At 34.6% G+C, this 12778-nt stretch overlaps 1 protein-coding gene and 1 long non-coding RNA gene across 3 annotated transcripts in view; one reads left to right on the top strand and one right to left on the bottom strand.

Moving 5' to 3' along the window:
- LOC130052601 (uncharacterized) overlaps nt 1–12778 on the top strand; it is a 46880-nt gene that overhangs the window by 4729 nt on the left and 29373 nt on the right. The window contains exon 3 of the long non-coding RNA XR_008800953.1: nt 1131–4127. This is a non-coding gene — a long non-coding RNA (uncharacterized LOC130052601). The remainder of the gene's footprint in view (nt 1–1130; nt 4128–12778) is intronic.
- LOC125677246 (recQ-mediated genome instability protein 1-like) overlaps nt 3815–12778 on the bottom strand; it is a 36105-nt gene continuing 27141 nt past the window's right edge. For both annotated transcript variants that reach the window (XM_048915254.2, XM_056158055.1), the window contains exons 10-13: nt 11614–11727; nt 11369–11410; nt 8875–8925; nt 3815–4118 (exon numbers count right to left, since the gene is read on the bottom strand). In XM_048915254.2, the coding sequence (XP_048771211.2) occupies nt 3933–4118; nt 8875–8925; nt 11369–11410; nt 11614–11727 (393 nt within the window). In that variant the 3' untranslated portion in view covers nt 3815–3932. The remainder of the gene's footprint in view (nt 4119–8874; nt 8926–11368; nt 11411–11613; nt 11728–12778) is intronic.

Genomic DNA, 12778 nt, shown 5'->3' with positions numbered 1-12778 from the left:
AATTGATATAATGCGCGCATTACATCAATTGATGAGAGCAATGATTGAATTGATGCGCGCATTAAATTCATTTGATGAGGGCAATAATTGATTTAATGCGCGCATTAATTCAATTATTGCTCTCTTCAATTGAATTAATGATATCTTTAATTTATTTGAAGAGAGCAATAATTCTTTTAGAGAGAGCAACTGTATAATTAAAGATATCTTCAATTCAACATATCCACAATTGAATTAATGATCTCTTTAATTACATTGTTGCTCTCTTTAAGATAATTGATGCGCGCATTAATTCCTTATACAAAAGCATTGTAAATGATTTAAAGATATCTTCAATTGAATTAAAGAGATCATCAATTAATTATACCGAGCTCTAAATTAATTATTGCGAGCAATATTTCTACGAAATTGATGCTCTCATCAATTGAATTGAAGAGAGCAATAATTGAATTAAAGCGCGCATCAAATCTATTATTGCTCTCATTAATTCAATTGGTGCGCGCATCCATTCAATTGATGAAAGCAATAATTGAATTGATGCGCGCATTAATTCAATTGATGAAAGCAATAATTGAATTTAAGCGCGCATTAATTCATTTGATGAGAACAATAATTGAGTTAATGCGCGCATTAATTCAATTAAAGAGAGCAATAATTAAATTGATGATATCTTCAAATAATTGAAGATATCTTCATTTATTTGAGTTTATGTTAATTTGGTGCTCCATACATCCTGGTCTTGATTACTACCAATCATTGATAATGATTGCATGTTTAATAATTATAAATACAATGGCAAGGTTACCCAACCATGAAGCTTGGACTAGGGGTGTGCCAAGTGATTTGGTAGATGCAAAAATCTTTTGTTCGAGGTGTGAAACATGTACTAGGTATATGTTGGTAAACTTTTCTATGTAAACAAGAGATTTGGTGCCGAGTGAAGCGAGGGACCAAGTCGAGTGACGAGAGAAAAGTTTAACATATTTAGTACGAGGGCTGTTCGATATGTAATGTGTATTGTACGATATCTCAAAAGCATTCGACCCAAATAGTGAAATGAACATTACATCCCTTCAAAGTATTCTCCACGGTTTGAAATACATTATTTTAATCTCTGAATCCATTTCAAGGGCTTGTCGGGACTTGTAACGAAGACCACATAAGAACTTTTTAAGTTTTGGAAAAAAGGAAAAAGTCGCATGGGGCTAGATCTGGAGAGTATGGCGGGTGTGGCAAGACGGTAACATTCTCCGACTTCAAAAATTGCTTCAAACGCTAGATGTATGTGATGGAGCATTATCATGAAGTAGACGAACATATCTAAATCCTGACACAGGGCGTCGTTTATGATAATATTTCTTGAGGTTTTTTACTATAACATCTCGATAATACCGACCTGCAACACTTTTGCCCTTCGACAAAGGAATTTGTACGGCTATACCATCACATGAGAAGAATATGCAATAAAGAACCTCCTTTGTATTTATGGTTCTTTTGGCAACTACAGCTCTTCTACCGTGTTTAGTTAACCATATTTTGTTTCCAATTTTTCTTACTGGTTCGAAATAGTGAACCCATGTTTCGTCACCAGTAACAATGTTTGCAATTGTCTTTGATTGAATTTGGGAAATATTTTGAGCAATTGCTTAGCGGTTTGTACTCGTGTTCGTTTTGGGTCGTCTGTCAATATATGCGGTATCCATCTGGCAGAAATCTCTCGTACTTTCAAAATGAAATGCAATAGCGATATGCCAACAGCTTTGGCAATATCATGAATCGTTTGGTTTTTTTGTTTGTTTGTTTTTTGTTTTTTTTTTTGTTTTTTTTTTTTGCTGTTTTCAACCGAATGTAGGAAAAAAAGTCACGGATAAAAAGTCACAGGAAAATAAGTCACAAGAAAAAAAGTCACAATATACATTTTGTATGAAAATCACATAGATGTAGGAAAAAAAGTCACGATATATATTATATGTATAGGGGAAAATTCATAGTATATATTTTGATAGAAAAGGGTCACATATACAAAGGGGGAGAAAGTCACAGTATATATATTTCGAAAGAAAACTACATGTATATATAGAAAAAAAGTCAAATATTATATAAGGAGAAAAGTTTTACTTAAATTTGATTCAAAGTTAGAAGATTCCATGTTTCATTTGCAACAGAGTTTATATATTTTAATGTTAAAACAAACAAATAACCCCAATAAAAAGTAATTAACTTTAAAGTATCTACAGTTCTTGACAGAGACTGTTGAGATTAATTAGTGGCTTCACAAGGCACCTTTCCCCTTTTCTAGACAGTGTATTTCCTGTATAAGTAGACAGAATGGCATCAATTTACAATCTTTGAAGTCATACATAGGATGAAGGAAAAAATATTGACCTTTTTCCTTGGTATAGGCAAAAACAATCAAATATTTTGAACAAAACACACTGTGGCTTTTTTCCTAGGTGTGGTCATAGGCACTCTTTATAGATATTTTGTGACTTTTTTTCCTATCCAGATTGCGACTATTTTTCCGTTTACCTTTCAACCACACTCAACAATTTTTCAGTTATCTGGTGGCGCCCAGTTTTTATTGGTGGAAGAGAGAACCAAGATACAATGCACCTGGGAAGAGACCACCACCTTCCGAAAGTAAACTGGGAAACTTTCTCACTTACCGGTGCGAGCGGGATTCGAAACCCACGCCGACCAGAGGTGAGCAGCGGTGTGATTTTGAGCACGATGCTCTATAAACCACTCGGCCACGGAGGTCCTCTGCAAACACTTTCAATTATTTCCCTGAGTTTTGCATTGCCTGTTAGTCACAGGTCAGCCAGATTTTGCTGCATCTTTGACGGACTCTGCAAGTCAGAAATTTCTTTCTCCACCATAAACTTCCACCCCCAATTCAGTAAAAGTCTGCATTACCGAATTTTGTGCGAACTTTTAAATAAGCTCCAATTTCTTCAATATTCTTAACCCGTTTCCCCAACAGTGGTCAACGACTAGCCCTATTGAAATGATTAAGTTTATAGCTATGTGGAGCTCAAGGCTCATGCTTATACCGTTGAAAAGGTATTGAATACAGCTATTCAAGAGTATACGAGAAATGAAAACTCTTTGAGGTCTCTATTTATTATAACCCTTTCGTATTTTGTATCCTTTGATCAAGATCATCCGCATTTATCTCGATTGGTGCAATTTTGTATTGGCGGGGTTTGATAATCAGTGCCCTCAAGGGGAGTTTACCTGTTTTCAACAGCCAGGTGAGGGTGCACAGTGAGTAGTTTCCAAGTATTCGATTTTTGTACACATTAAACTTATCTTCATCTATGTTTCGAGAGTGTATGCCAAGTGTGAAACATGTACGGACATTCCATTCAGCATATGCAGTTCTAGGTTGTCACCATACACACATTCTTCTGTTTGTGACACTTAGTAAAGGCGACTCCTCTGACCAAGAACTTTCCTCCAAGAAGCAAAGTTCCAAATAAATAGAGACCACAAAGTTTTCATTTCTCGTGTGAAACAAAAATTTTGCCTTGCCAATTTCCCCCCACACATTCAGTATCTGTACCATATCCTTATTTTTATCTGACAAACTTGAATCCCCTTCACCCAAGATGCTTTGCACCAAGTTCACTTAAATGGATCTCTTCTCTATCAAAAATGAAAAATGTTAAAACTTTACAAATGAAAATTTCATTTGAACTTGCAGTTCAGGTGAGCTAAAAAGAGAGGATAAGTGTTTTCATATGCCAATCCGCTATCTAGCCTTACCTATAAGCTCCACATAAAGGTGCAACTCCCAAAGAAAACAAATGAATAAATGCATGAATAAAAGCATTTATTTTATTCACATTCTAATCAGATGTCTGTTTTACATAAAACATTTATTCTATTCACATTCTAATCAGATGTCCATTTTACATAATCCATTTATTTTATTCACATTCTAATGAGATGTCCGTTTTACATAATACATTTGAAACTCTGGTCTGAAGTGTCACAATGTCCTCTTCATTTAAATCTCTCAGGGACAAAATCTCCGGTTTTGTTTCACCAGGGGCTATCATTATCTCCATCACACAGAGAAGATTGATAATGGACTGCTGGCAGTTTTGGATTCCCTGCAAAAGGTCAATATTTCAGTTATTAGTTAGCAAAAGGTCAATATTTCAGTTATTAGTTATACATGTGTAAACAAGTTTCACTATATCGCAAATACAGTTTGGTGGTTTGATGTCTAGGAGCCAAGATGATTCTAAAAGACACAATTCATTTTGGCTATGGGAATAAGAGCACCATCTCCTATAAACTCTGATCCATGAATTACATAACTATGCTAGACGTTCATCAACCCACAGTCGGTCGCACTTCTTTAACCTCTCGTGGGACACAACGCCGATATTTTTGCGTAACTCATTAAAATGCATGACCCTACGTGACCTATCGAGGACCAATGGAAATCACCATAAGTATTCCCAGAACTCTAAGTGTCAGCAGTAATGGCAGCATCCATGAAAGTGAATGTGTTTTATTGTGCCACTATCAAAGACAGGGGTTAGAGGGCTCTGTCGTCAAAATGTTCACTCAAACAGTACTGCTATGCTCTACTGTGCCTCAACATTCACAACAGACGCATCATTTGTGTGCAGCCTTTGTAGGAATAAATCAAATTGGGTATGCAAGCCCAACAAATTAATGGTCACGAAAGTGGACCAGATGAAGGAGGAAAGAGATAAGTTGTTAGATATATTTATATTTTGAATAAAATTAATTTTAAAACAAACTGATTTGTTCAGCATCTCGCTGAAAGCTTGCAACTTGTCCAACTTATCTTCGCTTCGAAAGTCATGTTTTTCTATGCACCCAAACACTGGAAATAGGGGGGCTTTTTTATTGGATGAATATCGCAATAAGGAATCGTATAGCGACCAATCGCATAGAAAAGCTGAGACACCTTCCAGCAAAAATATCGGCGTTGTGCCCCATGGGATGTAAAAGAAGTGCGACCGACCTTGGGTTTCTGACGATGCTAGAGGTTCTGCTGCTCAATTTTATCATGCATCTAGTATCATAGCTGTTTGATGTACAAAACCAAGATTTTTAAAGAAGCCCTAATAAAGCACTTTCACTATAAGTTATAGAGCTTAATTCACACACACACACACACACGTTACCCATTAATTTCAAAATTTTGTGAGAGGCTTTTCTCCTTGTTATAACTATGTCCTCAGTTTGGTTATTAAATACCAGAGAGTCAAGATTTTGAAAGAAACAAGAGGTACTGTGAGCAATGCTCACTAAGAATACCCCACGCTTACCCCAATCTCCCAAAGGGTGTTGGTAATAGGTATAAACTACCTCTTTTCTGAGTGTAAAAAACAAATGGCATGACAAACCGAACCATATTGCTACTTCGATGTCCAGTGCGCTTGACCTTTGATCTTTTGACCCCAAAATCGATAGGGAACATCTTCATCCCATGGGTAGTCCATATGTATGATATGGTGACTGTAGGTGGAAAGGATAACGCTTTAGAGCCCGGAAACCCTATTGCTACTTCGATGTCCAGTGGGCTTGACCTTTGACCCCAAAATCGATAGGGAACATCTTCATCCCATGAGTAGTCCATATATATGATATGGTGATGGTAGGTGGAAAGGATAATGCTTTAGAGTCCGGAAACCATTGCGTCTACAGACGGACAGACAGACGGATGGACGGACGGACAGACGGACAACCCGATTCCAGTATACCCCACAACAATTTGTTGCGGGGGGTATAATAATACATTATCAAACCATCTGTTCATTTTGTTGTTCTGTTTTACTTATTTAGTTTGTATTTCACTACTAGGAAATCAATGGCAGCTAATTTTTTGTCGATTGGTCTTATAAGTCTTGAACAATATAATTAAAATTAGATGTTGGTGATCTTTTAGATACAAGATAACACAGAATGGAAAGTTATCTACACACTACCTTTCAACATTGCAAACTCCATTGGTTTCTATACAGAATAATTCACAGAATTTTAGCAACAAATTCTTCTCTGTTCAAAATTAAAAAGGCAAACTCTAAGATGTTTACTTTTTATCACAGAGAGGAGGAAACAATAGCAGATCATGTTCAATCATTTCTAGATGAGTTACTTCAAATTTGCACTTTAATAAACAACAAACAACTATAGTTTTTACCAATAAAAAAGTTTTATGCCTAGTTCAAACAAATACGCATTTAATTTTACTTTGCATTAAAGTTGATCTGAAGTAAAATAATGCACATCAAATTAATTCGAATTAAATAGCTTCAAATGATGGTAATATTTAATGCGAAGTAAACTAATGTGCATTAAATTCGTATGCATCTCTAAATCAAAGGGTGCGCGAAATGAATTAAAAGAATAGACTATATCATAGAAATTTTTTTGATAGATATTTTAATGAATATTGTGTAGATACAGAACTCATTGTTCAAAACACTTTATATGTTAACAATGTAAATTTAACTGATTAAACTGGTTCCTTGCTGGTTGGTGCTACATGAGAAAAGCAAGGTCAACAGGGTACCAGTTTAGTAACTGATCTACACACAAGGAGTTTTGTCGTGTTTGTTTATACATGTTCCCAAGAAATTACTTGTTTATTTCCTCTGACGACCAAAATTCACTCTAGACAATATATTGCTTCTTCATGAGCCCAGTTATAACCTCGGAACGTCTCTTTCACCATTCCGCTGACTACTGTTGGGATGTAATTTTTAATTACTAATACGTATTATAAGTCTACTATGAAAATTTTAACAATGAGCAGCATATTTGTTAAAATGTAAAAGAGAAAATCATATTATCACTATTTTACACAAGATGTGTTTGTGAAACACAAATGCCCCCGATAATGGCCAATTCTAAAGATGGCCATTGTCACAAGGACAAATATCTTGGTACCAGTAGAAAGATCTTGTCACAAGAAATTCTCATGTGCAATATGAAAGCTCTAATATTAATTTACCATTTTGAAGTTATGACGAATGTCAAATTTTTAAAAAGTAGGTCAAACTCCAAGGTCAAAGGGTTAAACATTTTGGTACCCACGGAAAGGTCTTGTCACAAGAAATACTCCTGTGAAATATCAAAGCTCTAGCACTTACTGTTCAAAAGTTATTAGCAGGGCTAAAGTTTTCAAAAAGTAGGTCAAACTCCAAGATCAAAGGTAAAAAATGCTGGTACCCACGGAAAGGTCTTGTCACAAGGAATACTCATGTGAAATATCAAAGCTCTAGTACTTAGGCCTACTATTAAAAAGTTCTTAGAAAGGATAGTTTTCAAAAGGTAGGTCAAACTCCAAGGTCAAGGGATAAAAAATGTTGGTATCCATGGAAGTCTTGTCACAAGAAATACTCAAATGAAATATCAAAGCTCTAGCACTAACTGTTCAAACAATATTATCAAGGTTAGTTATCAAAACATAGGTCAAACTCCAAGGTCAAAGTCACAAGATCAAAAATGTTGGTACCCACGAAAAGGTCTTGTCACAAAGAATACTCATGTGAAATATCAAAACTCTAGCACTTACTGTTCAAATGTTATTAGCATGGTTAAAGTTTCAGACAGAATTACAGAATGACAAACAGAACAAAAACAATATGCCCCCCCCCCCCCCATGTCGGGGGGGGGGGGGGGGGGGGGGGGGCATAAAAAAATTGTCGTATTCAAAAGCAATTGTTTCCATATGTATTACTCAGTATGCCATTGCAGAACCCAGATTTACGTCTGACATTATTATCTAATGACATGCTGTTTGAACATTTTTTGTGTGATTACTATCATTTTGATTACTTTTTTGCACAAAACTAACAATAATATATATAGCTGACCACGGGCATGATGCATGTGACCCAAATTTGCCATTACGCATGTGTCTACATTTCATGCGCATTAGCTTCGGTTTGCGTTCACACGGAGCTAATACGAAGTAAATTCAATTTGCAACGTAAATTTTAATTTGAAATAAACTAATGCGCATTAAATTATCCGTGTAAACACGGTTTAGATTTATTTCACATTAACTTACGTTTAATGCGAATTAAATTCTTCGTGTGAACGAGGCATTATTTTAGGTATTCATGATAAAAATAAGTGTATACAAAATACCCTTATCCTTTGGTTGAAGTACTATATTTGTACAGAAAGATGTAAAGAGAAATTGTGCATTCATTTTGCAATATTCTACTTAGAACTCTTTTATGAAACACAAAAATTAAGAGCAATTCTCTGTAACGACCAAAGTATTGCGGTTTTTACAAAAATGGTGATAACAAGTTTGATGCATGGAATAGAGAAGGAACATAATCTTTCCATATTTCTCTCTCTCTTGAAAAACAAAAATACCAGTAAAATTGATTGATCCTCCTTGAAATGCATCTAACCAATAAACTACTTCATATGACAAATGACTCGCACAATGATCAATAGCTGTTAAAATATTGTTGAAATGAAGGATTGTTCCCATCTTGGACCAAAGCGTTCCGTTCTCGATGAGAACTGTTCCCAATCTCAAAACATTCTGTTCCCAATAAGAAGCGTTCCACTCTTACTGAGAACCGTTTTGTTCAAATCATTCAGCGTTCATTCCCCAAAAACAAAACCATTCAGTCTTTGTTCATTGCTCCACTGGTGTAGTCGAACGTTTCAGGGTACTTGCATACTCATGCAAGCAGATCTAACATCTAATTGATTTCTTAAACAAATGCAACATCGAACTGTAAGCAAGTACACTTATCGACAGCAAAAAAAAAAAAAAAAAGAGTTACTCCTCAACAACCCACCACGACGGACAGAAACCAACTGTGATAGGTCACCTGAGTGAGTCATGTGACTTACCTTATTGAGCCTTTTCATGAGAAAACTATCTGGTTTCATACGTTTCATCTCCTGAAAACATACATGTGATATGTATAGACTGCACACAAAATTGCACACTTTTTCAACCTCATTCACGCTGTCACGCCTGTACATTAAAATTCATGCGAAATGAAAAATTGTACAGATCTAGATACATTCAGTCTAATAGCTGATTCACTCAGTCTGAAATCCATTGATATAGGCCTAATGTTCTGATTGCATAATATGTAAATTTCCTATTGCTGGACTTCAGACACACTTGGCAGATCTCAGACAAAGTGGTCAGAAATAGGTCAAACCAGTGTTTTGTTTAAGGATGTACTCTACATCATCATAATGGCTGACTTCCTTTTAAAACATGGATGTCTATTCATATCTAAAATCATTGCCAAGCTGAGTAGCACAGTAGGTTAGCACGGGGACTACTGAACTGTAGGTAGCAGGTTTGAGCCCAGCAGGGGTTTGAATTTTCCCCCCAGATTGCATTCTGCTAAAACTGCATTTTTTGACTAAATAAAGTAAAATTGAAAGTTTTCAATTTCAAAAGCCATTATTGTCATTGCCAATTGACATCTTTTAAATTTCATTTTATGTCATATGAATTAAAGGTAAACAAATTACAAGCAATCATGAATAATTATATTTTGAAACTGCAGGCTATATCTATAGACATCACAATTATGAAGATAAAAAGGTCAATTTTCAAGAATACCATTTTCATGACCTTTAAAATCTTATTTTTCTAATATTATGTTGGAACAATGGATGAAAATTCTTTATCACTTTTTAAATTCCAAGTTGATTGTGTCAATAACTGCGATCACCTGAAATTTCCTCTATTCCTGTAAATGCAATGTATATACATGTATATGATTATAGAATTAGAAATGTCAGGTGAAATATGTATGGTTTCAACAACAATCAAATAGGTAACATTAGATACTATATTCATGAGATAATTCTGTTTATTTACCATTCACTTATGGAATTGGTGAAAATATCTCCAGTAAAATACTGTATGCTTAAAATTATTTATAGGTGTATCAAAGCCATTTAGGGATTGATATTCAGTACAGGTTTTGTACCACTTTTTGTGTACAGATTTTTCACTTAAAATCACTCATTTTTAAAGATTTGCAGTTGAAAAATTATCATATGTATGTGAAAATCAAAACCTTCTCTGGTTTGTTAAACAATTTACGCATACATTAAATTTTGTTGAATCCTTGTATTCTGTTTTGCAACATGTTGCACATCCCAGCAAAGCATTTTTCTTTCCCTAAATTATTAACTATCATTTATGATTAAAAATATTGTGCATTCTATTTCTAGATCTTGTCTATTATGCAGCCATGATAAATGGAATTGGTTGCTCACAATTAGTTTAAATTATCTGGTGTAAACTGGCCATTTAATGGTTCACAATTAATTTAAATTATCTGGTGTAAACTGGCCATTTAACGGCTCACAATTAGTTTAAATTATCTGGTGTAAACTGGCCATTTAACGGCTCACAATTAGTTTAAATTATCTGGTGTAAACTGGTCATTTAACGGCTTACAATTAGTTTAAATTATCTGGTGTAAACTGGTCATTTAACGGCTCACAATTAGTTTAAATTATCTGGTGTAAACTGGCCATTTAACGGCTCACAATTAGTTTAAATTATCTGGTGTAAACTGGCCATTTAACGGCTCACAATTAGTTTAAATTATCTGGTGTAAACTGGCCATTTAACGGCTCACAATTAGTTTAAATTATCTGATGTAAACTGGTCATTTAACGGCTTACAATTAGTTTAAATTATCTGGTGTAAACTGGTCATTTAACGGCTTACAATTAGTTTAAATTATCTGGTGTAAACTGGCCATTTAACGGCTCACAATTAGTTTAAATTATCTGGTGTAAACTGGCCATTTAACGGCTCACAATTAGTTTAAATTATCTGATGTAAACTGGTCATTTAACGGCTTACAATTAGTTTAAATTATCTGGTGTAAACTGGTCATTTAACAGCTTACAGTTGTTATGTTCTCTGAATTTTATAAGCAAAATCAAATCAAAGGAAAGAAGTGACACAGAAATTCAGGCAAGTGACAAGAATTTTCGAGATTGAGGCCAGAATTAAGATTTACTGGATAGGTTCAAATTCAACTGAAAACTTTGGTGAAACTTACATGTAAATGTGTTTTTTAAAGCCTTATGTCAGCAATTCTCAAATTGAAAGCACTGACTTGAAAGCGAACTATTGTGTTCTTAACAATATGAACAATGTAAACTCAAAGTTAAAATTAAATTGACATGTTTTTTCACATTTTGCAAACAAATGAAGGATTGCACTGCAGAAAAGTTTTACCACATCTTTACACATGCATTAAAAATCTGAGAATGATTCAACTGGTGTGTTGTAATTTGAAAAATTCCTTACTAAAGCCAATTTAAAGATTGATTAATTTGAAAAACAGAATCTTACCATAGTCTCTGGAGCCGAAAATCCTATGAGATCTGTGAGAACCTATAGGAAGTAATCACTTGAGAGATAATACATCTTGAAGGTTTTGGAGAATGCATGTATGTTCCAATGTTTATGACAATGACAAATATACATAGATCATCATTGAATGATTTAAATAAGTTGTATCCCCTCTAAGTTAAATTCTTAAGGATGCATGGAATCTCCCTAGGAACAATTCTGAATCTGCCTAAACCTTGAATTACCTTATCAGAGAGATTCACATCCATTACTGCAGAGCCATCATTTATTTTACAGGGAAGAATCCATCTAATTCCTGCTGGTCTGCTAAGCTTGTCTGTCAGTGTCGAAACATATGCCTGCAAGAAAAAAAGAAATGCTTACTTGAGATATACAAGTGACCCATCGCTACAACACTCACCATACGAGTCACCTTGCTTTTACAGGGATAATGACTCGTATGTTTAGGACATTTACAGTATATAACTAGAGATTCTTTTTATGAAAAACAAATGTCTCCCCAGCTCTCCAAATAGGAAGTGCTCCAAATGAAACCTCCTTCCCTTAATGTACTGCATGGTGTGGAAGAGAAAACATGAGCAGAAACATAGACATTATGAACTCCATTAGGCCACAAAGGAGAAGTGTTCACAAACTATTTTACACCCTCCACCCCTCAGATCCACTATACCGTATATACTCGCCTATAAGTCAGATTTTTGGGAGTCAATTTTTGGTCCAAAACCCTATGTCTGACTTATAGGCGCGTCCTAAGAAGATTGGTATTTTTCTGGGTGGCGAAATGTAGTGTTTTTTAAACAACTCTGATGATTATCATGGAATACCACACAAATGATTATTGTTCACAAATATCTAGACATATTGTATTGTTTGTGTATTTTAAAATCATGTATAAAGTACAAGTATTTACATATTTTTATCTACTTAAAAATAATTTACATACCAATAACTAATACTTTCAATTCAACTAATCTACTGTTTATCGGTAAAATTGAATTACGAACCCGATTTAATATTGAAATATTCATATGCATACTGGCTGAAATATATTTCATAAAAGATTGAATATTGTTAACAGATAATTTAGATCATCATTCTTGACTCTTAAAAACTCTATTGTTGATACAATGAATTATACCAGAATCCCACAATAACAGTTTGCGACTAAGTAAACACGGTGTCAGGTACTGGTAATTAGACCATAATTGCTTAGGTAACAAGGGATCATTGCCCATAATAGTACAAGGGTTGCGTTTAAACCCCAAATAGATATGGCTTGGATATTGAGCAGATCATAATTATTAATTTCTCGAAATATTTGTTGAAACATAGGTAAAACACTAGAGCATTGACTTGAAATTGTCAACCGAATCTGACAAAAATTTGTAC

The sequence above is a fragment of the Ostrea edulis genome, chromosome 3 (assembly GCF_947568905.1).
Source record: "Ostrea edulis chromosome 3, xbOstEdul1.1, whole genome shotgun sequence".
Taxonomy (NCBI): domain Eukaryota; kingdom Metazoa; phylum Mollusca; class Bivalvia; order Ostreida; family Ostreidae; genus Ostrea; species Ostrea edulis.
This window is presented reverse-complemented; position numbering and strand designations above follow the sequence as displayed.